The sequence below is a fragment of the Peromyscus leucopus genome, chromosome 16_21, assembly GCF_004664715.2.
Source record: "Peromyscus leucopus breed LL Stock chromosome 16_21, UCI_PerLeu_2.1, whole genome shotgun sequence".
NCBI classification, from domain to species: Eukaryota; Metazoa; Chordata; class Mammalia; order Rodentia; family Cricetidae; genus Peromyscus; species Peromyscus leucopus.
Window position 1 is genome coordinate 60,769,253 of NC_051084.1, and position 26,993 is coordinate 60,796,245.

The 26,993-nt window shown below is 37.8% G+C and overlaps 1 protein-coding gene across 2 annotated transcripts in view; it reads left to right on the forward strand.

Annotated features, from left to right (window-relative positions):
- The window catches only part of Kcnq5 (potassium voltage-gated channel subfamily Q member 5), a 543,303-nt gene that overhangs the window by 346,625 nt on the left and 169,685 nt on the right, over positions 1-26,993 (forward strand). For both annotated transcript variants that reach the window (XM_028868060.2, XM_028868061.2), the window contains exon 2: positions 4,390-4,480. In XM_028868060.2, the coding sequence (XP_028723893.1) occupies positions 4,390-4,480 (91 nt within the window). The remainder of the gene's footprint in view (positions 1-4,389; positions 4,481-26,993) is intronic.

Below are 26,993 nucleotides of genomic sequence, written 5' to 3' on the forward strand. Positions count from 1 at the left end.
GGTCATTATTCTTTTTCAAGGAAAGAGCAGAAAAATCAAACATAGTTTAGAAAAAGTAATTACATTAAGGACCAGTATGGGTGTACTCTCAGGACACAGGTCAATTGTATTCGGGTTCACCCCAGATTCTGTGATGTGGTAGCAAAGAGAGAGGAACTAAAGTGTCCTTAAGATAGTCTTTTGAAACCAGAGTTTTGCTATTATCTGGGCAGTGGAAAATTTGAACTTGAGTTTCCTGGCAAGAATGAACTGCGGCGCTATTTCATGTTGGTAACTAAATGCCAGATCTTTTGCTTACATTAGAGCGTCACACATTGTCAGAGACTCACATCAAGGGACGCCGTAACAGAGTGGGTGTATTTAAAGCTCAGTGGTGAGAAAAGTACAAGGTCTGGACAGGGTTTCCTATGCAAAGTAGACAACAAGGAGCCTTGGTATGTTGAGTCAGAAGACTGCTGGGGAAACCAGGGTAAAATGCTCCTCATGTATATGAAGAACACTCTGGGGGAGGTAGGAATGCATGTATTCTGTAGTTGTGAGCCTGAGGGACCAACAGCGATGGTTCTCTATGGAGTTGACTCCAGGAAGGAAGCAGTTTTCCAAGAATAGAGCTATCTGCAACAGGCATGAGTGGGCATAAAGTAGGTTCAGGACACTAGAAAGATTCAAAGAGATAGAACAAATGTCTTCACGGATCCTTAAAAATAACCACTATGGGGAGTGCAAGGGAAGCTTCTGGTCACATAGACTCACTGATCACTGAAGTCAGCATCAGTCTAAGCATGCCCAAGATGGTGTTTACACAGAGTCGAGCCTCTGCTCTAATAGAAGCCTCTTGGATTCCTTAGGGGTTCTCAGACCAAGTTCTAAATCATTTCTATTTCCCAGAGCCTTCCTCAGAAACACAAATAAAGAAGCAAAAAGCGCTATTCCGAATCCTCTGATTGCCTTTTAATACTCCACATAATATGTAACGTCTCATGTTGAAACTTCACAGAGATTATAGTGATCATTATATTAGGGTATTAATGCATAGACCACTAATACCTCACTGTGAAAAATACCCAAGTGTCATGCTAAGCTTGTGCTGCTTTGCAGTGAAAGGTGAGATGTGCTATGAAGAGACTTCAGGTGAAAACTGGGTATCTCTCATGAAAAATTATATAGCAAGGGCATTTATAAAGACAGAAAAACTTAGGATACAAGAGTCAAACAATGAGCTTCTGCTTTGACTCATTAGACAGCTCAGCCTCCAGGCATATGAATGGTGGCCAGAAGGTCATATAAAGTCACCAATACCAGCATGTGTACTTCAGTCATCATAATTTGTGATGCACATACAAACATTTTCCATACAATAGACTAAAGTTCCTAACTCATCATAGCAATACTTGAAATTTTATGGAACATCATGGGTGTGGTTAATTTTTTAAATAAGTAATTTCTAAGGTCTGTCTTCCTTAAATGTTTCTGTATGTCTATTTGCATGCTGTATTTTAATCCTATGACCCCATATCATGTATGATTTGATGGTCTCTCCTCCTCCAATGGTATCTCAGCAAAGCTGATAGTCCACCAAAATGTTTCCAGAAGAGTGCCTTCTGGGTAGATCAGCAAAGCCTATCTGTACCTACTGAAGTTCCATGAAATGCCCATATCAAATATAAGCCCTGTGTCTTATTTCTGCATTGCATCATTCACAGTTGTTTGTGAATGGCTAAAGGTGTGTGTTTGTGTGTGTGTGTGTGTGTGTGTGTGTGTGACAATAATGGATCCTGCTAAGCTTCCTCTGGCAAAGTGTCAGCTGAGCTTTTCTGGGTGCTTCATTTGCATGTCATTTTAATTCTAGCTAAGTGCACCTGCTCTGAAAGTGCAGGCTTTGGAATCAGGACATCATTTGTTCAAACAAGAAACTATGTTTCTTAGCTCAATCTTCTTGCTAAATTAAATCTCAGGAATTGATTCTTAATTAACTAACAGAAAAAAAGTTGATGGCACTTTTCTTGGCTAAACAGAGCAGCCTTGAAACTGGTAATATTTACTTTCTCCTAAGTACTCTTCTCATCCCTAAATCATCAGCGCCTTCCAAAAGGAAGCTTGGCATAAAAAAAGTTTGGATAAGCATGAATTTTATCTGAAACAAAATAGAAATGCTTCAGATAAATTAAAAGCCAAGAGCTGTTATGGGATAATTTTGAAGGAATATGTTTATCTCATGGTAGTTTTAAACTGATCATAAAGGTTACCTTGGCAAGTTGTTGATGGCTACCAAACAAGACTGTCTTCCAGTTCGAAGCCCTGTCTTCCTAGCCCTTCGCCATAAATGTTTTAATTTTGTGTATGGGTGTATTGTGGATACATCAGCAGGCTAATGAAGTCTACAAGCCATTTATCAGAATGTTCTTAAATGTATAAAATACACATGATTACAAAAAATAAAATTATATTGAAATACAAGGATTGAAGTATCAAACATGCTTATGATACGGCAAGATGTATCCTTTGTTGTTAATGCATTAAAAATAGCCCCTAGCCAGAGTCTAATAAATGCCATAATCTTGAAATAATGATAGAAAAAAATCACTCTTCAAGGTGGATCAAGTGTCTGACTGTGTTCCATGCTTTCTTATCTTCATCATGAAATTGTAAATAATTGTAAACAACTAGCCCCTTTTCACTTTGCAGCTGAAATCACAAATTTTGCAGCCCATGCTGCCTAAACCTTCCTCTCCCTTATGGTCCTATGACCCTATACTTTCCTGCCACTGCAGTTATTACTCATAGATTTAATTTCATGTTTACTTCTGTTTACTATTTTGGACACCTCAATAAACCTAATATGGCCAAAAAATGGTTAAGAGAATTTACCTTGTTTATAGTGATAACCATGTGGCTCTACCTACTAGTACATACTTAATATTTTCTGATTGGATAAAGATGGTAAAGAAAAAAGGAATGACTGAACTGATGAATGTATTTGATCATCCCTAGCCCTTGAGCAGCCAGAGCAATGGAGGTATTTTGCTTGTAGCCTTAAAATAGGTATTTCCATCAATGACAGAATGCTAACACAGAAACCACTAATCATTAGAAAAGAAGGTAGTTGCATTAGTCAGATTTCTTAATACTGCAACAGAACACCCAGCATAAAGGACTTTAAAGGGGAGCTTTGTTTTTCCCCAGGGTTTCAAAGTTTTCATTCCACCACAGTGAGGAAAATTATCCATCATAAGTCAGGAAACTCTCTAGGGAGCCAGGTAGCAAATATTTCAGTCTGGCATGTTGCAAGTCTTTCCCTGTCCTGTCAGCCAGCTCCCAAATAATGACATGGAGACTTCTTATTAATTACTACAGCTCAGCCTATAACTTGGGTTTGTTCTTAACTAGATCTTATAACTTAAATTAACCTATTTATATTAATCTACATTGTATCCCATGGAGTTCCTGCTCTTCCATCTTGCACCGCTTGTTCTCCTCTCCATGTCTCCTGGCTTCTCCCATGTGCCTAGATTCCTCTGTGCCACAAGTAATGGTGAGATTTAGTCCCTAGCACTTCACTCGGGGATTCGGATTGGTTTTGATAGCTTGCATTTCAACTTCAGCTTTGAACAGAATTCCGTTTTTATTTGAGATTTTCTGTGGGACCTCAGCTGCCATCCATACCCCTGCCTTGATCCTAGAAGTTCCATATTCATAGAAACATCATTATAGTGACTGATAGAAAATACTTGCTCATTACTTCTGATCCCTGTCATTAAAATGTGAGTAGGCAGAACTTCAAGTCCTTTCCTCTAGCTATTTGGCTGCAAAGAGCTGCAAAATGCATGGGTGGCAGAGAAAATCATCTTTTTTTCTTTTCCTGTTCTTCCTATCAATATAAAGAAATTAGAATCCACAAGCATTATCGGACTCTGGCGATGGGCGCCCAGCTTAGCAATAATAGCATGTGATGTCTGATAGTTTACATTGACAAATACAAAAGTGTGTTCCACTTCTTAGAAAGAAGAGTGATTGTAAGAGGCATTCCCAGATAGAAGAGCGAGACCCACTCTTCGATCTTTCTTAGGGTTCCTTTTAAGGAGAGAAGTTGTATGGGAAGTTCATGGATTCCTAAGTGTTAACATTTAAATACAGCATCACACAACACACAACACAACACACACACACATACACACACACACACACAAACACACACACACACCAACACATAAAACTTTGTCTTCATCAGTTGCAAAAGAGCCCCATTTACACTAAATATCCTACTGGACTGTGATATTTGAAATGCTCAGTAATTATTTAGCTCATTCCTGTTCGAGTGGATCTGGTGCTCTGTTTTGTAATGATTCTATGTGATTCTCATCAAATTTCTCTTTTTCTGTTACTTTGCAGTTTTCTGCTTGTATTTGGTTGCTTGATTTTGTCAGTGTTTTCTACCATCCCTGAGCACACAAAATTGGCTTCAAGTTGCCTCTTAATTCTGGTAAGTAAATCATATATATTTATAAATTTATACATATATATGAATGTACATAAAGTTTCTATAATGTAACAACTCTGTATACTATTTATGCTATGTATTTTATCCAGAAAGACTGTTACTGCAAATCATAAAACTATCAAAGATCATTGAATGTAACCTGTAGTCAAACATGAGAAATTCTTGCAGGAACATTCTGGATGCTATTAGACAACAATACCATGTCTTGCAGGTACATCCTGAGAGGAAGGCAGTGTTTAAAGGCAGTTTTGGTTATGTTTGCCTCTGCTAATAAACAATTATAACAAAAATCAGTGTGCATGTGATTTCTCACTATTGCTGAAGGCTACAGGGTAGAAAGCACTTTCCAATGACTGAATTTAGCAATAGCTAAGTATAATTGGCTAAAAACTGTGAATGTGGCTCCTCATAGGAAAACAGAAGTCCCTTTATGCTTTTTTCAACTAACAGACTGTATTATGAGTGTGCTGCTAATGCAGTTACCTGGTGAGAAACTGCAGATTTCTCTGTTTCCATTATGCTGTCAGTCCTCAACCACACAGAATTATCCAATTCTCTTTAAAATGGAAAAAGACCCCAAGATATTTTAGTCTGAGTTATTCTGAGCCTTTTAAGCTCTTGTAGTTTCTATTACAATGAACCCATAGCACTTCATGCTCCAATCACATCTGATTGAAAGTTTGGTTCATTTACATCCATTTCAACCTGGCTCACATAGTCCAAAATTATTAGACTTGACATTTTGAGAACTGTGTGAATGAGCTGGAACAACTCAATTCTGTGAAGCATGGTGCAGCAGAGGAAGGGGGGGGAGATGGGTTAAGATGGTTTCTATGAACTAACAGAATTTGGTTGTATATAAGAATCATTGGATAGGCTATGATTCTGTGTCATAGAGATGGGAAAGGAAGGATTTCGGCTCATGTGATATGAGAGGAGACAGACGCTTTCCTGCCTCTGCTTTCATATGACTAACTTGTGCTTGATGTTGGTAAGCTAGCACCAAGTCTTTATGTTAGGGAGGAATCGCTTTTGAATTGAGAATGAATCTACTCCAATTTGTCTCCATACACATTGTGCTCAGTGGTATACTGCTAATGTTATGACTTCCATTTCCAAAACCCAAGGGAGAGAACAGAGAAAGGAAAAGCACTCCAGGGGTTTGTTCCATTGCACAGTTTCCATTTGAAGAGCAAGTAGGCTTTTAGCTTAGCCCACCCCTCTGCTTATTATAAATGATTCTGAAGCCTGAGGTCTAGGGTTCAGCTGATTTTAGGTCCATACAGAATAAGGAATTATAAACTGAAAATGTAAATCTGACTTTCAGACTTTGGAATAAAAAATTTTCTTTTAAAAAGCATTGATCAACTCCATGAACAATTATATATTTAGAATTATCAGCCACCAGGAATCCCATGAAAAGGCTAAATTCATAACCAAGACAAGAATCCAAAACTGATGGGTTATATTCTCAAAATCCCTGAACATAAGTGCCACTATCATTAGTCAGTTTTTAAATAGTAAAATGAAATCCATTGGGCTTTGTAAACCCCAAAATGATTCAAACCTTGACTTTTCAAGCATGTTGTCTCATGAACAACTGATCATATTTAGCAACTAGCATATATTTTAGTAAATAGGAATGCTGATATTTTAATCATTTTTATGATGCCAAAGGCTAAACTTGGAGCATCATTCATGCTAAGCAGGTGCTCTACCACTAGCTACACACCCAGCTCTAACCTTGTCAATCTTGAATGTCTTCAGATTTGGCAAAGCAAAACAAAGTGTTTCTGCAGGTGAGCCTTCATTATGAGCAATGATGTCATGTTGCAGACAGATATTTCAGAAGGGTCCTGCTACATGGTGTTCAGTGGGAAAAGAAGTTATTAATTTTCCTATTTGGGGGGCTGTAGCATTACATTTTCGGGGTTTCAGTTTTAAAGCTAATGTATGTTCTAAAGACAGACCCACCTAGAAATAAGTATACTATATTTACAAAGCTAAGATTCAGTGCAACCTCCAAAAATCTTTATTTTATTTTTAAAGTGCAACTAAAATAAAATAATCGTGTTTTTATTGTAAAAACATAAATATATGTTTTAATATGTTTTTATATGTAAAAAGCATGCATATTTTAATATTTTTCACAGTGCATTAATACAGCACATATCACAGACATTCAATTATAGAATATTATAAACCCTGAGAACTATGAGTGATTTAGAAAACCTCTTCCTATCTTATAATATATATTTTTGAGATGGTTAATCAGATTTCAAAGACTGTCTGCCCTGTGATCATATAATCAAACAGAATTCAAAGAGCTCTGCTCTGTCTGACTGGGGTTTGGGTGGTTGGTTGGTTGGTTGGTTGGTTGGTTGATTGGTTAGCTAGCTGATTGGTAGTAATAGGAAATAGTAATACTAAAAGGTAGAGCTATTGAAATATAGACAAAAGTGCTGTGAGATGTCTTTCTGGATGCTGTGAATATGTGTTGCTCTGATAGGTTGATAAATAAAGCTGCATTGGCCTATGGCATGGCAGGATAGAGTCAGGAGGGAAAATCCAAGAGAGATAGTAAAAGGAAAATGGAGAGAAAAGGGAGATACCAAACTGCCCATCCAAGGAACAACATGTAATGGGGTGTAGGTAAAGCCATGGAACATGTGGTGATACATAGATTAATAGTTATGGGGTAAGTTAAGTTATAAGAGCTAGGTAACAAGAAGCCTGATCCCTAGGCCATATAATTCACAATTAATATAAGCCTTTGAGTGATTATTTTATAAGCAGCTGTGGGACCTCAGGGCCAGGTGGGACACAGGAACACTTCCAGCTACAAAAAAGTTTATAATAAATTATCCATTTTGTCACACAGGTTCTAGCTATGTACCTTGAACTGGCTCAAGCAATTCTTGTGCCTCAGACTCATAGTAGCTCATATTGTAGACTGATGCCACCACACTGCACAAATGTGATTTTTAATCTTTTGGTATACCTAGCTTATGTGCAAACACAATACTAGAAGAGTATTTATAATTACATATAAATAATGATTTATTTTTATATATTTTGTCATAACTCTATTTCTTTTAGGTTTCCTTGAAAGTATGTTCACTAGGGTAAGGTATTTTCTGTAACTCCTGTGAAAATAATAGACACCCATACATCTAGGAAGAGCACACACACTGCCGGCAAGCTTGGCTGCAAACAAACCTCCTAGAGGAGTCTTGGGTACTCTCTTTTCCCTCTTCTAGTCTCACTGAGCTCACCAGTGTAATGTACATAGATCATTACATGGATACTGTCTTGTTCACTGCCTAGGGCCCCAAGGAGATTCCACCTCTTCATCCCATGACCCAAAGACGACATTCCCAACAGATCATCCACAATTGCACATCCGGGGCTAGTATGAAACTAAGATCCATAAACTTGCCTATGTTCTAAACTGAGTTAATGTTCTGTTCATTTTTTCACTTACTCTTTCTGTTGGGTAAAATGCTACTGACCTGCTTCCTTCAAGGATGTGATATAAGTGTCTGAAGTCAGGCACCACTTGGTCAAACTTTATTTCAAAATTTGTTTTTACTTTTAGCAAGGTAATCTGTGAAATTAATTCCTTACCAAAGATTTCTCAGTAAATAAGATTTGAGGAAAATGGCAAAATAAGAAGCATCAATACTGTGACAACCTACATTGACAACAACTACATCAGCATTATCTTACATGACTACTTTTAAGAATCCAGAGTCTATTAAATGCTTGCAAATTCTAAGAGAAGTTTAAGACAGTTAGCTGTAATTAATTTCAATTCCAGCCTTTAGCACAATGAGTGCTACATATCTACTAAGCCCAGCTCATTGTATGCAGCTATCCCTGTGTTCTAGAAGTAACTTTCGCCCTGTTTATGGGAGCCAGGTTGGACAAAAATAATCTTATCCAAATATCAAAGTTCTGGTTAAGATTGTCAGGAGCCAGGTTGGGCAAAAATAATCTTATCCAAATATCAAAGTTCTGGTTAAGATTGTCAGTTGCTGCTTCTAATCATAGATGAGGAGGGAGAAAGCAGCCACTGATTTTGTTATATCTCCTTCCTACACTAGTGCTATCTACCAAGCTGAGGTGACTTCTGGGGAACTTAGAGGTCCTTTTCCCTGGGTTTAGAGCATATTCCTTATAAGTGTAACTGTGACATCAGCATCTAGGATAAGCAGATACAGAGCCATGAAGGACCAGAGCTTTGTGTATCATCAAAGTTACATTGCTATAAATTCAGATTAACCATACATTAACCAACATGTTCCTATGTCAACCACAAAAAGGTAGCTATAGAATTGAGAAAATGCAAAAGGAGTTTAAACATTTCACCACCAAATAAAAATTATGGAAACACTAAAGAAAAAAAAATGATGTAGGAAATGAGAGACCCAGAAAATGCTTTGAATATAAAACTAAGAATGATGTGGGAAAGACATATGTTCTTTCTAATCACTAATTTCTTTAACTATAAATGAGTCAAAATTACTAAGGAAAATATGGAGTTTCACAGAAAATATTTTTAAAACATGTACTGACTACAAGAGACTCCTTTAGGTCAAAGACACAAATATTTCAATAATAAAAGGGTCAAAAAGTTATACCATGCAAATAATAACTGAAAGAGAAAGGAAGTAGATACACTAAATGGAATAGACAAAATAAACTTCAAAGCAAAATAGGGCTATAAGAAATAGATATATTTTTAAGAAATGATTATATAAAGGTTCAAGATCTCATTATAAAAATACAAATTTTCATCATATAAAGGGCTCAACACAGCAAAGAAAGAAGTGTAAGATTTAAAACCATGTACCTAATAAGTGCCTACAAAAATACATCAAGCAAAAGCTGGTAACATTGAAGAGACAGATAAGTTGGGAGTAGGAACATATAAACATCCCAATCTTAGTAACTGGTAAGAAGAGAAGGAAGCCTGAGATTCAGCAACAACACACCAACTAGATCTAACAGGCATACACAGAACATCTACCCAAGAACAAGGATATACATTTTTCTCAAGTGCATATGAGACATTTTTCATGACAGACACATGTTACCTTACCAATTAAATGTCAGTAGATTTTAAAAGATGGGTACTAGGGGGCAAAAAAAGAGTATCTTTGTTTTCCATGATGGAATGAGTTTTAAAACCAGGACAGGAGGCAACACCAAAATGTTCACAGACCTGTGGAAAATAAGCAAGACACTCATAAGCAACTAGTGGAATAAACAAGTCATAGAGACGAACGAAACAAAAGACAACTTACAAAAACTCGTAGGAAGGACACAGTGAAAGCAGGGTTAAGAAGCAGCCTTAAGTGGAGCATATGTACCACACTCCTCCTCCCAAGACTCAGGGAATCATAGAAGGGGTGGAAAAAAAAGAGCCTGAGCTGGTGGATGACTAGAAGGAAATAGTATCTTTGGACACAGCAGGGTTGCTGCAATGCGAATTCACAGTGGTCCTGACAACAGGCACAAAAGCTATGTTCAAGCAGCATGGAGATGGGAGTTGGGCATGAAATCCCACCCCTAGCCACAGAGCTTTGGACAACTGACAGCTACTGGGAAAAGGAGAGATGGTTTGCTCTATGAGTTTAGGCCCTGGTGAGTTAGAAGACCATACATCCAGGAATATTTGGGCAGCACAATTTGGTCTTGGTGGGTTAAAATGGGGACAGGGAATGGGTGATGGATGTGGAGAGATTTGGAGTTGGTTGAATATGATCAAAACATATTGCACGATAGTCTCCAAGAATTAAAATTTTTCCAGTTCTGGGGGATCTATTTTAAGGAAATAATATAAAATATAGACCAACATATATGCTGTATTTATTTAATCTAGAATTACTTTTTTGGGATTATAATTTAATCATATTTCTCCCTTCCCTTTCCTCCCTCCAAACCTTCCTACATACCCCTTGCAACTCCCCTTCAAACTATTACTGCATTAATATATGTATGTACATATATTAATAAATATAACCTGTTCAATCCCTATAATACTATTTGTATATATGCTTCAAGGGCTGCCCATCTGGCACTGGACAAAGACTTTGTGTGCACTTCCCTGGAGAAGACCACCTCTCCTGCTCCCAGCTTTCCTTCGTTGCCTATAATAGGGTTGGGGCCTCATGGGCTTTTCGTTGTCCAGTTCAGCATGTCCATTGGTGTCATCCCTTTTAAGCTCACATTTGGGTAGTCATGTTGGTGAGACTTTATGGGTGTCACTTCTGATATTTCTAGAAGACACAATCTCACAGCAAACCCCTTGATCTTTTTACATTCTTTCTACTTCCTCTTCTGCATGTTCTGGGAGCCTTAAGTGTAAGAATGTTTTGTAGATGTCTCCATTGGTAAGAATGTTTTGTAGATGTTTCCATTGGGACTGGACTCTACAACTCTTCATTTTGTTTGGCTGTATCTTTCTGTAGTGGTCTCCATATGCTGAGAAGAGAAGTTTCCTTAATGAAGGGTGAGGACCACAGTTCTCTGTGGGTATAAGGACAAATGTTTATAGACTGTAGTTAGTGATTACACTGGTTAGATAAATTAGTGGTTGTAAAGTCATTATTTTAAAAGAAGGAAATATATCTGGGAGCACATTTACAAACAACAAAGATCTCATATCAATAACCCAATTTTACAATTTATAAAAGACGGGAAAAAAAAAAACAGACTAAACCCAAACTGTGCAAAAGATAAGAACACATAATTGAAATGTAGAGATGAAGAGTAGAAACAAAAAAAGCAAACAAACAAAAACCCAAAAGTCAGTTATTTGAAAAGATCAACTAATTTAAGAAACCCTGTTAAATAGGGTCTTAATATTTACCCAAGGCTAGCCTTGAGCCTACTGGGTAGACAAGGCTTTCCTTCAACTTTCAATCCTTTTGCTCAAGTTCTTGAGTGATGGGAATTACAGACTTGAGACACTGTGCCTGGCATTATTAATGTATACTTTAGCAAAATAAAAAGGGGGAGGCATTTTAATGGAATTTAAAATTCAAAGAAATGGTTGAGATACATATATAATACATAATACGTATTATATATAATATGTATATGTTAGAAGATACATTATACATGATATATATATACTATAATCTCATAGCACTGTTATGAACATTAGGTAAATTGAAACCTTAGAGGCAGATGCAGCACATAGAAAATTCATGGAAAGTGATGACTCTCATAATCAGTGGTTCTTTCATACATAAGGAAGACAACTACAGGTGAGCTATGGAATTACTTTAAAATGCTGCTTTTTAGAAAAGATTATAATTTTAAAATGGAAAACAAATATGTTTAGATATTTCTTATCACATCCCACTGTTAATTATTTCAGGCTTATATGCAAACACATTCATCTAATTAAAAATGGCCCAGTGATACACATTCAGCATGTAGTCTGTGTTATTGTAGCTTTTTGGTCACAGTATCAGACGACATACTCACAGCTTTGAAAACTCTTCTCCCAATATCTGTCTGTTCACAACTGGACTGGTGTATGTATATGTATATATATATATATATATATATATATATATATATATATATTCACAGAAACTATGACAGTATGCATAAGACCTACAGCTTCAAACCACACAAAATGCCAGCAAAACTGAAATGGGCAAGTGGAGGTGAAGTCCTACTCTTAACCAAGAAGATACCTATAATTGATGCTCGTTGTAAATGAGAAAATCATTTACTGGGTATATCAACCACATCCCAGGGCAAGCCCCATGTCCAGGATTAGTTAACAAATACAAATGGGCTCCATGGTTTGTGTAAGCCTTTTGTTTTATGTTGGTAATTTTGTCTTACTGTTCTTTTTAGAATTTGTCTATGTTGTTTTACTTGCTTAGTTGTTTGATTGGTTGATGTTGATTTTTTTCTTGAAAAGCAGATTTTTTAGGGTTCCCCTTCACCCACATCTTCTCAGTTCTTCCCCAACCTACCCACCAAAATCCACAGTCTTTTGCTCTCTCTCACTAGAAAAACATATAGATACAGAGACATGTACCTTTACACACACAAAAATATCATAAAAACATGAAACAAGAAACCATAATATATAAGCAAAAAAGATTTGTAAGGTAAATATATAAATATAAAATGCCTAGTCAAAGAATTATGAGGCCAAATAACCTCCAAAAATAACATTGAGTTCATTTTGTATTAACCATCTACTGCTGGGCATGGAGCCTGCCCGTAAGTGTGGTTTGTATACTTGATGAGAAAATCCTTTTTCTTTTATGAGCAGTTATACAATTCTGGGTCCGGGATGGGAAATTGTGTCCACTTTCCCTTTCAGAACTGGGAACTCATCTGGCTTAGACCAAGGAAGGAACTGTGCTTGCTGCTATACCGTCTTGAGCTCATACATGCATCTGGTCCTGCTGTTAGAAGACTTTCTTTCCTTAGTGTCCTCCATTCCCTCTGACCCTTGTGATCTACCCACATCTTTTTCTATGGACTTCCCTAAGCCCTAAGGGGATGGATTTGATGGAGACATCCCAGTTAGGCCTGAGTGTTCCAAGGTCCCTCAGTCTCTGCACATTGTCCAGCTGTGAGTCTCTGTATTTGTTGCCGTCTACTGCAGGAGGAAGCTTCTCTGATGATGACTAAGCAAGACACTGATCTGAGTATAGCATAATGTCACTAGGAGTCGCCTTATTACTACATTCCCTTAGTATAGCAGTAATATTTGGTTTTCTCTTAGGTCCATTGTGTGTCTAGTCTCAGGTTCTAGACCATCCAAATAGTGTTGGGCATGGATTCCATCTCATGGAGTGGCCCTCAAATCTAGTCAGATCATGGATGGTTATTTCCACAAATTTTCCACTGCTGCACTAGAGCAACTTGTGGGCAGGTGACCATTGTCCATCAAAGGTTTTGCAACTCAGTAGGTGTTTACTCTTTTCCTCTGGTAACGTACAGAGTGTAGTTTGTTTTTGTTTGTTTGTTTGTTTTAGTCTTTGGAGACTTGCCACCCAGCTCCCAAATAAGTACATGGAGACTTATTCTTACTTATGAATGCCTGGCCTTAGCTTGGCTTGTTTCTAGCCAGCTTTCTAACTTAAGTTATCCCATTTCTCTTTAACTACATCTTGCCTCTAGGCTTTTTGCCTTTCTTTGTTCCATATCTCTTTCTGTCTCTCTTTCTCTCTTTCTTTCTCTCTTTCTTTCTCTCTCTCTCTCTCTCTCTCTCTCTCTCTCTCTCTCCCTCTCTCTCTCTCTCTCTTTCTTTCTTTCTTTCTCTCTTTCTTTCTTATTCTGTGGCTGGCTGTGTGGCTGACTGGCTGGCTGGCCCCTGGTGTCCTCCTCTCCTTCTCCCTTTCTCTCTAGTTACTCTCTTACCTAGATTTCTCCTATTTGTTCTCTCTGGCTGCCATCCCTGTCTACTTTTTCTCCTGCCTAGCTATTGGCCATTAAGCTCTTCATTAGACTAATCAGGTGTTTTAGGCAGGCAAAGTAACACAGCTTTACAGAGTTAAACAAATGCAACATAAAATAGTGCAATACATCTTTGAGTCATTAAACAAATACTCCACAGTATTAAACTTATATTCCACAGCAACAGAGAACCTTCCAGTATCATGAACACTAGTTAGTAAGGGTGAAAGCTCCATGTAGGCATCAGCTCAACTTCCTCATATTTAGTGAGTTGTGTAAATGTTGTCTTATGAGCAGTTTGTGGAGAAAAACCAATACTTTAGCAATAACCTGGGTTGTTTGAGGGTTTCCATAAGGCCTGTTTTGCCAAGAACTCAATTAGATGTAACCTATTCCTGGCATTGGAAGTTTCATTTGGTGGCAAGAAATGTCTTACTGGGACTTTACTTCCCCCATTATTTGCAGATTACATTTAGATTTTCTTCGTGTATGTTTTTTTTCATATATTTTAAAAGGTTTCTACTATAGTAGGTTTCCATGCAACTCCTCAGATATCCCTTAGTTTCCCTCTCTGTATTTCCACCTTACTGCATTTCTCTCCCTCCTAATTGGATTCTCTGGTTCCAGTCCCTACCCTCAATATATCCATAACTATCTATTCTATTTTCCCCTTTTAAGGATATCATTCTCTCCCTCTAGTCCCTTACTTTGTACCTAACCTCTGTGGATTTATGAATTTTAGTCTGCTTATCCAAACACTCAACAGCCAGTCTCCACATGTAAGTGAATACATACTATATTTGTCTTTTAGGGTCTGAGTTATCTCACTCAGGAGGATGTTTTTTAGCTCCATCCACTTACCTGCAAATATCATGATTTCATTTTTTTAAGAACTGAGTAATATTCCACTGGGCAAATGTATCACATTTTCTTTTTCCATTCATCTGTTGACAGACATTTAGGCTGTTTCTAATTTCTGGCTATTATGAATAAATCAACAATAAACATGGTTGAGCAATTGTCTCTGTAGTATGGTGCAGAATCCTTTGGGTATATGCCCAAGCTGGTATAGCTTGATCTTCACGAACATCTAGGCCTAGCTTCAAAGGAACCACCACACTGATTTCTATAGTGGCTCCACAACTTTACACTTCCTCCCATAGTGGATGAGTGTTCCCCTTACTCCACATCCTCTGCATAGAGTTGTCATTTGTTTTATTGATCATGGCTATTATGAGAGGTGTAAAATGGAATCTCAAAGTAGTTTTAGTTTGCATTTCCCTGATGGCTAAGGATGTTGAAGATTTCTTTCAGTGTTTCTCAGCCATTTGTGTTTCATCTTTTAAGAACTCTCTGTTCAAATCTGTACTTTTAATTGAGTTATTTGTTTTCTTGATGTCCAATTTTTTTTAATTCATTATAAATTTTAGTTCTTAACCCCCCATTGAATGTGTAGTTAGTAAAGCCCCTTATGTAACTTCTGCTTTGTCTTAATGATGGTGTCCTTTGCCATACAGAAAAAGTTCAATTTCATGAGGTCCCACTTATTAATTTTTTAGGGCCTGTTTTATCTGTGTTCTATTCAGAAAGTCTTTTCTTGTAACAATGAGTCCAAAACTATTCTCCAATTTCTTCTATCAGATTCACTGTAACTGCCTTCATGTTGAAGTCCTTGATCTATTTGGAGTTGAGTTTTGTGCAGGGTGGTAAATATAGGTCTATGTGCATTCTTCTACATGCAGTCATACAGTTTAACCAGTACCATTTCTTAAATATTCTGTATTATTCCAGTGTGCATTTCTTTTTATCAAAAATTGGGTGTCTATATATGTATGGACTTATGTCTGAATCTTCAGTTATCAAAGTGTCTGTTTTTATGCTAAACCCACACTGTTTTAATTTTTGTATTACTATAGCTCTGTACTACAATTTGAGATTGGGGATGCTGATACTGCCAGCATTTCTTTTATTATTCAGGATTATTTTCACTACACTGGGTTGTTTGTGTGTGTGTGTGTGTGTGTGTGTGTGTGTGTGTGTGTGTGTGTCTGTCTGTTTCCATATGAAGAGGAAAATTGTCCTTCCAATTTCCTTTGAAAAATTGTGTTGGGATTTTGATGATGGTTTAATTGAATCTGTACATTGCTTTTGGTGGATGGGTATTTTTAGTATATAAATCCTACCATTCCATGAGAATGGGAGATCTTTCCATCTTCTGATAGATATTTTCTTCAGTTTCCTTTTTCAGTGTCTTAATTTTTTATTATACACGTATTTCACTTGCTTAATTAGAGTAAGCAGAAATTATTTTTGAGGCCATTGTGAAAAGTATTTTTTCCTGATTTCTTTTCCAATCCGTTTGTCATTTGCACATAGGAAAGCTACTGATTTTTGTGTTAATTTTGTATCCTCCTATTTGCTGAAAGTGTTTACCAGATGGAGAATTTTCCTTGTACATTTTTTAGGGTCACTGATGTATATACAATCATATCATCTGAAAAGAAAGATGCTTTGACTTCTTTCCTGTTTGTATCTCTTGGTCTTATTGCTCTAGCTAAGATTTCAAGTACTATATTTAATAGATATGGACAGAGTGGACAACTTTGTCTTGTTCCTGATTTTAGTGGAAATGCTTTGAGTTTCCCTTCATTTAAGTTGATGTTGGCTGTGGGTTTGCTATAAACCACCTTTGTTATGTTGAGGAATGTCCCTTTTATCCCTAGTCTTTCCAGGAGTTTTATCATAAAAGGATATAAAATTTTGTCAAAGGCTTTTTCTGCATCTAATAAGATGATCATTGTGGGTTTTTTTTCTTTCAGTCTGTTTATGTGATGAATTACATTTATCAATTTATGTGTGTTGAACCATCTGCATCTCTGGGATGAAACCTACTTAATCATGGTAGAAGATCTTTCTGATGTGTTCTTGTATTCAGTTTGCAATTTATTTATTGAAATTTTTTGCAAATGTATTCATAAGGGATTGATATGTGGTTCTCTTTGTTGGATTGGGTCTTTGTGTGATTTAGGTACCACGGGGTAATTGTGGCCTAGTAAAACGAATTGGGCAATGTTCCTTCTGTTTCTATTTTGCAGACTAATTTGTGGAATACTGACATTAATTCTTCTTTGAAGGTCTGGTAAGGATTCTGTGCTGAATCCATCTGGCCCAGGTTTTTTTATGGTTGGGAGACTTAATAACTGCTTTTATTTTGCTAGAGGTTATAGGTCTATTTAAATTGCTTACCTGATCTTGATTTTACTTTTTTATTTTGGTTTGGTTTGGTTTTGATTTTACTTTAATAGGTGACATATATTAAGAAATGTATCCATTGGCCGGGCGGTGGTGGCGCACGCCTTTAATCCCAGCACTCGGGAGGCAGAGGCAGGCGGATCTCTGTGAGTTCGAGGCCAGCCTGGTCTCCAAAGCGAGATCCAGGAAAGGCGCAAAGCTACACAGAGAAACCCTGTCTCGAAAAACCAAAAAAAAAAAAAAAAAAAAAAAAAAAAAAAAAATGTATCCATTTCTTTTAGGTTTTCCAATTTTGGGAAACATGGGTTTTTAAAGTATGTCCTTATGATCCTCTGGATTTTTCTTAATGTCTTTTGTTACTTCCTCTCTAATTTTATTAATTTGGATATTCTCTCTCTGTCTCCTTCTTAACTTAGGCTCATAAATTTTACTAATTTTCTCAAAGAACCAACTCTTATCTCATGGATTCTTTATATTGATTTTGTTGTTTGTTTGTTTCTGTTTATTGATTTCAGCCCTGAGTTTGATTATTTCTTCATGTCTATTACTTGCCTCTTAGAACCACATTCATTGTATCTCATAGGTTTGGGTATGTTGTGTTTTCATTTTTATTGAATTCTAAAAAGTTTTTAATTTCTCTCTTAATTTCTGTCTTGACTCATCTTTTATTCAGTAGTAAGTTGTTCAGTTTCCATGAGTTTGTAAGTTTTCTACTGTTTCTGTTGTTGATGTCCAGTTTAATCCACAGTGATCAGATAGGATGCAGGTGTTATTTTAGTTTTCTTTTATCTGTTGAAACTTACTTTGTGTCCAAATATGTGGTCACTTCTGGAGAAAATCTCATGAAGTGCTGAGACGATATATTCTTTTGTGTTTTGATGAAACATTCTGTAAATGTCTGCTAAGCCTATTTGATTTCTGACATTTACCTCAAGCATTTCTCTGGGTTATTTTGTTTGTTTGTTTGTTTTTTGTCTGTAAGACCTGTCTGTTGGAGAGAGTACAGTATTTAAGTCTCCTACTATGACTGTGTTAGTGGCTATGAGTGTCTTTAGCTGTACTAGTATTTCTTTCATGAATTTGGGTGCTCTTGTGTTTGATGCATAAATGTATAGAACTGTAATATCCTCTTGGTAGATGTTTCCTTTGATGAGTATGTAGTGTCCTTCCCTGTCTCTTCTGATTAGTTTTGGTTTGAAATTAATTTTGTTAGATACTAAAATGACTATAGCAGCTTACTTCTTGGGTCCATTTGCGGGAATACCTTTTTCTATCTTTTTGCTCTGAGATGATATTTATCCTTGATATTAACATGTGTTTCTTGCCTTCAAGAAAAGGATGGATTTTGTTTTGTAATCAATCTGTTAGTCTGTATCTTTTTATTGGGGAATTGAGGCCATTAAGGTTGAGAGTTATCAATAAGCAGTGTTTGTTAATTCCCATTATGTTGTTATTATGTTGTTGTTTGTTTTTTGGTTATGGTTTGTTTTTGTTTTGTTTTGTTTTTCTAAAGTAAGGTTGCTAGGTTCTGGTAGAGACTTATTGTCCTTGTGACTATTAATTGTTTTTTTATACTGGTGTCTAGGATCTAAGTTTGGGGTGATTATAATTTTTGGTGTTCCTAGTTGTCTTGTCTTTGTTGAGTGATGTTGAATTTCATTTCTGTTGCCCTATCTTGATCAGGAACATGTGTCAGCTGTGGTATTGGGTGCTTCAGAGCCCATGCTAGGTGTGACTGTTGGGGTCCTGGGTAGATCGAGTTTCTAGGCATGGAGTCTGCAACAAAGGACAGGGGATGGGCTAGGCGTGGGGGCTGAAAGAGTCCATGGGAAGGAGGAAATCTGGAACTGCCATGAAGTTTGGAGGAGTCCCAGGAAGCGGAGTCAGAGAGGAAGTACATGCCCCTGTCGGTGTGCTACAAGGCTTGGGATAGGACTTTGTTTGTCAGATATTTTGCTTTGGTTTGGTTGTTGTTGCTTTCCCTAGTTTGGTGATTATTATTATTATTATTATTATTATTATTATTATTATTTGGAGTCTGAGAGAAAGAACATGAAGTTGGGTAGGTGTAGGGAGGTGGAAAGGATTTGAGAGGAGTTGGAGAGGGGAAAGAATATGATCAAAATGTTTTATATAATATGAAAAAAAATAAATAAAAACTAAATTAAGTGTGTGTGTGTGTGTGTGTGTGTGTGTGTGTTGAGGTAAGCATTGGGCAAGACAACTCTAGATCAAATCAAGTTGTCTGTTGTATCCTCTCTCTAGTGATAAGGTTTATGATTCTACAACATATATGATTATGCTTGCCTAAATTTCAAGGTAAATTTAAAGTGATGTTAATTCTCTGTATTTTAAAATTTCAACATACGTGAAACGGAGCTGTAGCATATCAATAGTGTTTGTTTGGCTCTTTGATGCTTCATTTAAACAAACAAACAAGAAAAGATCTTCCCATGAACGTATCCCCCTTCTCAGTTTTACCATTTGTTAAATTAGCCATTTGGCTAATAAATAGTGCCAAACAAATGCCAGGTACAACACAGAGCCCATGATTTCAACCTAGACTTTGCCAACTAAAAGTCACCAAGTAGAATGCCTGTTGTCTTTAAGTACCAAGACGATTCTCATCTTCTTCCTTCACCCCATTGTGTGTGCCACAACCCAGTGACACTTAATGTCCAAGGCCTCTTTGCAGCTCCAAAAATGGCAAACGCTACTCATCACACTTTTTCCTATCATCAGTGAGTTTACTTTCTTATAAAGAGATCCACTTACAAAATTATCACAAATGGCTATATCAGTTTATACCACTTTATAGCAAGAGCTCTAAAATCAATTTTGCAATTGATCACCAGATGCATGGACTGATCAGGGGTACACTTTCACCTTCTCGCCCAGTTCACTTTGTTGGGGTGGGGGGTGACCTTATTTGTTAAGTTATTAAAGTGAAAGTTCCTATTTCCAGATAAGACTATGATGAAAAGCATTGTTTTAGTTTGTTAGCCTGAGGTTGTATGTTTGAACATTCATTTCCCCTGTTCTTGAGAACAATACTATTTAAAAAAGTATTTCTAACATATTGGGTAATTTCCCACCTTCTAGATTAATTTTTAACTATATATTTTAGACTTGTAAATGAAAATTTTTCATCACATTTAAAGCAGACAGCCTTGGATTGAGTGAAAGTGACATATTATTTTCAAATTTTTAATTTAAAGTGGCCATTTCTAAAATGAACAAAAAAGGAATGCCAGTATCAATTTCAGTAAGATATCACAGACCATCTTTGTGTGCTTTCTCAATTACATTCATGCTTTTTTTATAGACTCCAGATACCAAATTGACTGTGTCACCTATCTGGGTACACACTATACAAATGGTCAAATGTCCAGGATCTTCCCAGAGATCTAATGCTTGGCCTCTTCTAAATAGAACCTCTGTGGATTTGTTGCTCGCCCATCACATAGCAAAGCAAACATGGGTTGTTGTGGGGTTGGGGCTGCATAATGATTTAGTTCCTGAAATGTGTAAAATCCAAATTAGGCAGATCTAATTATATCTTAAACACACTAGTAACACTAACTATTTTAAGAAAATCTGCAGTGAATCTCTTTATAAAATGAAGAAGCCCTTTGAAAAGCTGATCACAACAACATAATTAGTCAGTGTTATCTATTTCCTTTGTAATTTGGGGGAATTTGTGTTTTTTACTTATGTGACCCTCCATTGTGCACATCAGTATTGAAAAATTAGATGCTGTTGCTGTTTTCCACCTTCCAGGATTGGTACACAGCCACAAACACACTGGCCAGTCTGGCAATGTGAAAAGGTTTGCACATGAAATTGTATGAATTTCATGTAGAATGAGATTCCATTATTCTTTGCATTTGAATCTTCTGGTACTAATCACTGTGAGAGAAGATAACAGAGTGTAAAGATAAGAACCCATTCAAGGGTATAAATCATGTCATTGTAACAGACGTGGCAGACTGCGAGATGCCAAGCCACCACATATGAGAAATGAATGATGCTTTCTGAGGATCCTCACACCCCTGTAATTTACTGAAGAAAGCTCCCAGAATATCCCAACGAACACTGAAAACTGCAATTATTTTCCTGAGCTTGCTTTTCATCGAGGAAACTGAAAGTAAGCGTTAGAATGATGCATGGAGACTAACGGCCCTCATCAATCTGCGGATGACTGAAAAGGCAGGAGTGGTTAAACACCTACACGGGACCATCACTGAGAGATAATAATATAGTAAGTAAGTTTCCCAGGGAAAGGCATTTCAGATACCAGAGGGAAGAGTTGTTGAGTTCAAGCAAATGAAGCTGTACCTGGAAAAAGACTGTTAAGAAAGTAAGAACTTTTTACATTGCTGATCCAAGTATTAATATCTAACCAGACAGCCTTGGCATATCACAGAACTTATCTGTAACACAGCCCAGCAAACACCATTAGCATTATCAATGAGCTCCCACCAGCAGATGGTCTATGCAGATGCTTAGCTACATTGGAGCTCCACAAAAGTACACTCAGCTGTGGTAGACAGGAACAGGTAGTACGGTTTTTAGAAAACACCAAAATCCAACACCATTAACAAAAGAAAGGAAATTTTTTTCTATCACCTCCCTTCTCTCCTAGAATAAACTCTCCCTTTCTCCAGCTGTCCTTAACCCATCTTCTTCACCCTGTGTCACCTTCATTATTCATTTATACAACAGTTTTATAAAGTATGAGATGTATAGGGGAGGCTTTCATTTTTTTTTCATTTTTTTGTTTTGTATGTGTGGTTATTTTGTCTGTATGGATATCTGTGTATCTATCACATGCATGAAAGATCCTGCCAAGGGGGTCAGATCCCCTTGTTTGGAATTATAGAAGGTTGTAAACTGACATGTGAGTGCTGGGAATCAAACCTGGATCCTCTAAAAGAGCATCTAGTGCTCTTTTTTTTTAAATTTTATTTTATAATTTAATTTAATTTTACATATCAACCACGGGTCTTCCCCCCCCTTCCCCCCAGCCCACTCCCCATTCCTATCTCCTCCATGGCAAAGACTCCCCTGAGGATTGAGTTCAACTTGGTAGATTCAGTCCAGTCAAGTCCAGTCCCCTCCTCCCAGACTGAGCCAAGTGTCCCTGTATAAGCCCCAGGTTCCAAACAGCCAGAACATGCACTGAGGACAGGTCCTGGTCCCACTGCCTGGATACCTCCCAAACAGATCAAGCTAATCAACTGTCTCACCTATTCAGAGGGCCTGATCCAGCTGGGGGTTCCTCAGCTATTGGTTCATAGTTCATGTGTCTCTATTCGTTTGGCTATTTGTCCCTGTGCTTTTTCCAACCTTGGTCTCAACAATTCTCGCTCATACAAACCCCCCTCTTTCTCACCAATTGGACTCCTGGAGCTCCACCTGGGGCCTGGCCATGGATCTCTGCATACGGTTCCCTCAGTCATAGGATAAGGTTTCTAGCACGACAATTAGGGTGTTTGGCCATTCTATCACCAGAGTAGGTCAGTTCAGGCTATCGCTTGACCATTGCCAGTAGCCTATTGTGGAGGTATCTTTGTGGATTTCTGTGGACCTCTCTAGCACTTTGCTTCTTCCTATTCTCATGTGGTCTTCATTTATCATGGTCTCCTATTCCTTGTTCGCCCCCTCTGTTCTCGATCCAGCTGGGATCTCCCGCTCCCCCAAGCTCTCTTTCCCTTGACCCTCACCCTTCATTACCCCCACTCATGTCCAGGCTATTCATGTAGATCCCATCCATTTCTCTGTCATTGGGTGATCCCTGTGTCTTTCTTGGGGTCCTGTTTTCTAGGTAGACTTCCTGGAGTTGTGAGTAGCAGTCTAGTCATCTTTGTTTAACATCTAGTATCCTCCCATGAGTGAGTACATACCATGTTTGTCTTTCAGAGTCTGGGTTACCTCACTCAGGATGATTTTTTCTAGATCCATCCATTTGCCTGCAAACCTCATGATGTCATTGTTTTTCTCTGCTGAGTAGTATTCCATTGTGTATTTGTACCACATTTTATTTATCCATTCTTCAGTTGAAGGGCATCTAGGTTGTTTCTAGGTTCTGGCTATTACAAACAATGCTGATATGAACATAGCTGAGCAAGTGCCCTTGTGGTATGATTGAGCATTCCTTGGGTATATGCCCAAGAGTGGTATAGGTGGGTCTTGGAAATGATTGATTCCCAATTTTCTAAGAAAGTGCCATATTGATTTCCAAAGTGGTTGTACAAGCTTGCATTCCCACCATCAGTGGAGAGTTCCCCTAGCTCCATCAATGTAATACACCATATAAACAAACTCAAAGAAAAAAACCACATGATCATCTCATTAGATGCAGAAAAGGCATTTGACAAAATCCAACATCCCTTCATGATAAAGGTCTTGGAGAGATCAGGAATACAGGGAACATACCTAAACATAATAAAGGCAATTCACAGCAAGCCAACAGCCAACATCAAATTAAATGGAGAGAAACTCAAAGCAATTCCACTAAAATCAGGAATGAGGCAAGGCTGTCTGCTCTCCCCATATTTATTCAATATAGTACTTGAAGTTCTAGCAAGAGCAATAAGACAACATAAGGAGATTAAGGGGATATAAATTGAAAAGGAAGAAGTCAAGCTTTCCCTATTTGCAGATGACATGATAGTATATTTGAGTGACCCGAAAGATTCAACCAGGGAACTGATACAGCTTATAAACACCTTCAGCAACATAGCAGGATACAAGATCAACTCAAAAAATCAATAGCCCTCCTATATACAATTGACAAACAGGCTGAGAAGGAAATCAAGAGATACATCACCCTTTACAATAGCCACATATGACATAAAATACCTTGGGGTAACACTAAGCAAGCAAGTGAAGGACCCATATGACAAGAACTTTAAGTCCCTGAAAAAAGAAATTGAAAAGATGTCAGAAAATGGAAAGATCTCCCATGCTCATGGATAGACAAGATTAACATAGTAAAAAATGGCAATCTTACCAAAAGCAATCTACAGATTCAATGCAATCCCCATCAAAATACCAACACAATTCTTCCCAGACCTGGAAAGAATAATGCTCAACTTCATATGGAAAAACAAAAAACCCAGGATAGCCAAAAGAATCCTGTACAATTAAACAACCTCTGGAGGCATCACGATCCCTGACCTCATGCTCTACTATAGAGCTACAGTAATAAAAACAGCTTGGTACTGGCATAAAAACCGACATGCAGACCAGTGAAATTCAATTGAAACCCCTGACATTAATCCACACACCTGTGAACATATAATATTTGACAAAAAAGCCAAAATTATGCATCTAGTCTCTTAGTCACTGAGCCATCCTTCTACCTCAAGGCTTTCTTTTAAGAACTGGCAGGAGTACAATGAACAAGAATCACAGTCTCTGTCTTCATAAAGTGTCCCTTTTTGTGTGGAAGATGGACAGCGAACAGATAAATAAATTGATATTTTCAGAATAATTTCAGGCTGGAGAAATGGTTCAGTAATTAAAGGACTTGCTGTTTCTGGCAGAGGACTCAAGGTTAATTTCCCAGCATCCACATGACATCCCACAACAATTTATCCATCTGTAACGCCAGTTCCAAGAAATCAGATGCCCCTTCCATCCTCTTTTGCACACTAGGTACACACCTGGTGAATATGTATACATGCAGGAAATACACTCACATACATAAATCTTTAAAAAATTTATTTTAAAAAAATTAAAAGCAAGGTATGGTGGCACACACTTTTAAATCCCAGCATTTGGGAGGCAAGGGCAGGCTGGTTGATTTCTGAGTTTGAGGACATTCTCATCTACATACTTAACTTCAGCCAGGATAATAAGATCATATAGGTGTGTGTGTGTGTGTGTGTGTGTGTGTGTGTGTGTGTGTGTAAATGTTAAAGACAACAATGAGATATTTCAACAGTATATTTATGTTTATGTTTAGTGAGGTACACTGGGAAACTAACATTTTAAATAAAGCAAAATGATAAGCTACACAGCAATATTAGGAGAAAGAACATTCTGGCCAGGTGAAGCTAGAAACCTAAAAGCCCCAGACAAGAGAACACTCACTGAGACAAGTATAAACCACAGAAGGAGAAGAAAACAAGGTGGGGAGAGGGATGTGGAGAAAAATGATGAGCCTGCTTCTTGCTAGACTGTAAATTTTGTGAGGGTAGAATTCAGAACTGAATTGGAAACATTTCATATAGTGGTACCTGCAAGCAAACAACTGTAAATATTTGATCAATGATGACCAAATTTCAGTCAACACTGAAATTATCACAGTGCCATGAATATGGCCCACGATGTAGGGCCCTGCCTAAGAGTGAACTGAGCAGGAGAGTTATGGACGGCAATCTATTTCGAAAACCACGGGAGTCATTCATTGCAAAACAGTGTAGACCCAAACCCAGTTGCAGCAAGTGTGAATCCAAGGGAAGGGATGCCCTGAAGAAGTTATACAGTTTAGAGGTCACAGTGAAACTAAATCTTGTATAATTGGTTTGCAGTTCTTCAGAAAGTCTGTGGAAGTTTTTCTCCTCAGAACTGGGATGCCCTGCCCCTTTGGTGACCACACAGCTCCCAGTAGCCAGCCTCCAGCCATGTGTTTCATCTGTGAATCTTTGCTCATGGCCTTTCTGGTTTACCTTCTTGCTCTGCCTGTCCTATGGAACTGACTCCAAACTTCCCGGTTGGTCTTTGAGTCTATGGATCTCTACTGATCGCTGGGTACTTTCATGGTTCCTACCTATGAATCTCCCTCCTAACTTCTCCACGTCCTGTTACTTAACTGACTGCTGTTGTAATCCTAATATATTTTATGCTTCCCCTATATTACAGTTTCTGTGCTGGGATGAGAAGTCTCTAATATAATTAAGACATTGCCCTAGCTTGGAAGAATTACTACCTGTACTTTGTTACTATGCACAGGAACTCTTCCTCTAGCAAAAATTAAAAAAGCTCAGCATCATGAATTTATAGACAATGAATGGTAAAACATAGGAGATGGGATAAATGCTTTTATTTGTCGACTTTTAAAATCCCCACTACAAGCAAATCTACATGAGTAAATATTCCTGTCTCATCGTCTTTTCTTCAAAAGATCACATTGAAATCATGGAAAAATCATTTTCAGTCTAACACTACTAACCATGTGATTATATCAGATATTGATTTGGTGCTATATAAAACCAACATAGAAACAAATAAACAGACGAAAATCCCACCTCTCCCCATGTAGCTATATGTCAGAGCCTTGGGGGAGGTGAGCAGACCTACCACACAGCTGCAAAGTAGATTAGAGAAAGAGTTTCCGTGCTGTAAATGGAACACCACTACAGTCGAGATTCAATGAAAACACTGCAGGTCTGACTTCCTCCACATTGTAAATCAAGATGAATCCACAGAGCCTTACCGGAAAAAAAAAATGGAGAATGGAAAAACACACCCTGCAAGTGCCCCAGACCTCCAGCCATGAATCTCTCATGACTGAGAGAGATTCTGGACCACAACATCTCAGCGACTTGGGAAAACCTGCAAATCCCTCCTGGAAAAGAGCCTTAATAAAGCAGTGGAAAGTCTAGATAGTGGCAACCTTTGAGGAGGACGGCAGGGTGGGAAGCACTATCCTAATGCTACAAGGTAGGAGGGAGGACTCACTCTGGTTCTCATTACCATCACCTGCTCTCCTGAACGTAAATCTTGGCCTGTGTCTCACAGCAGCCATGAACTGAAAGGCCAGGGTCACTACGGCTAGGCAGTGAATGGATGA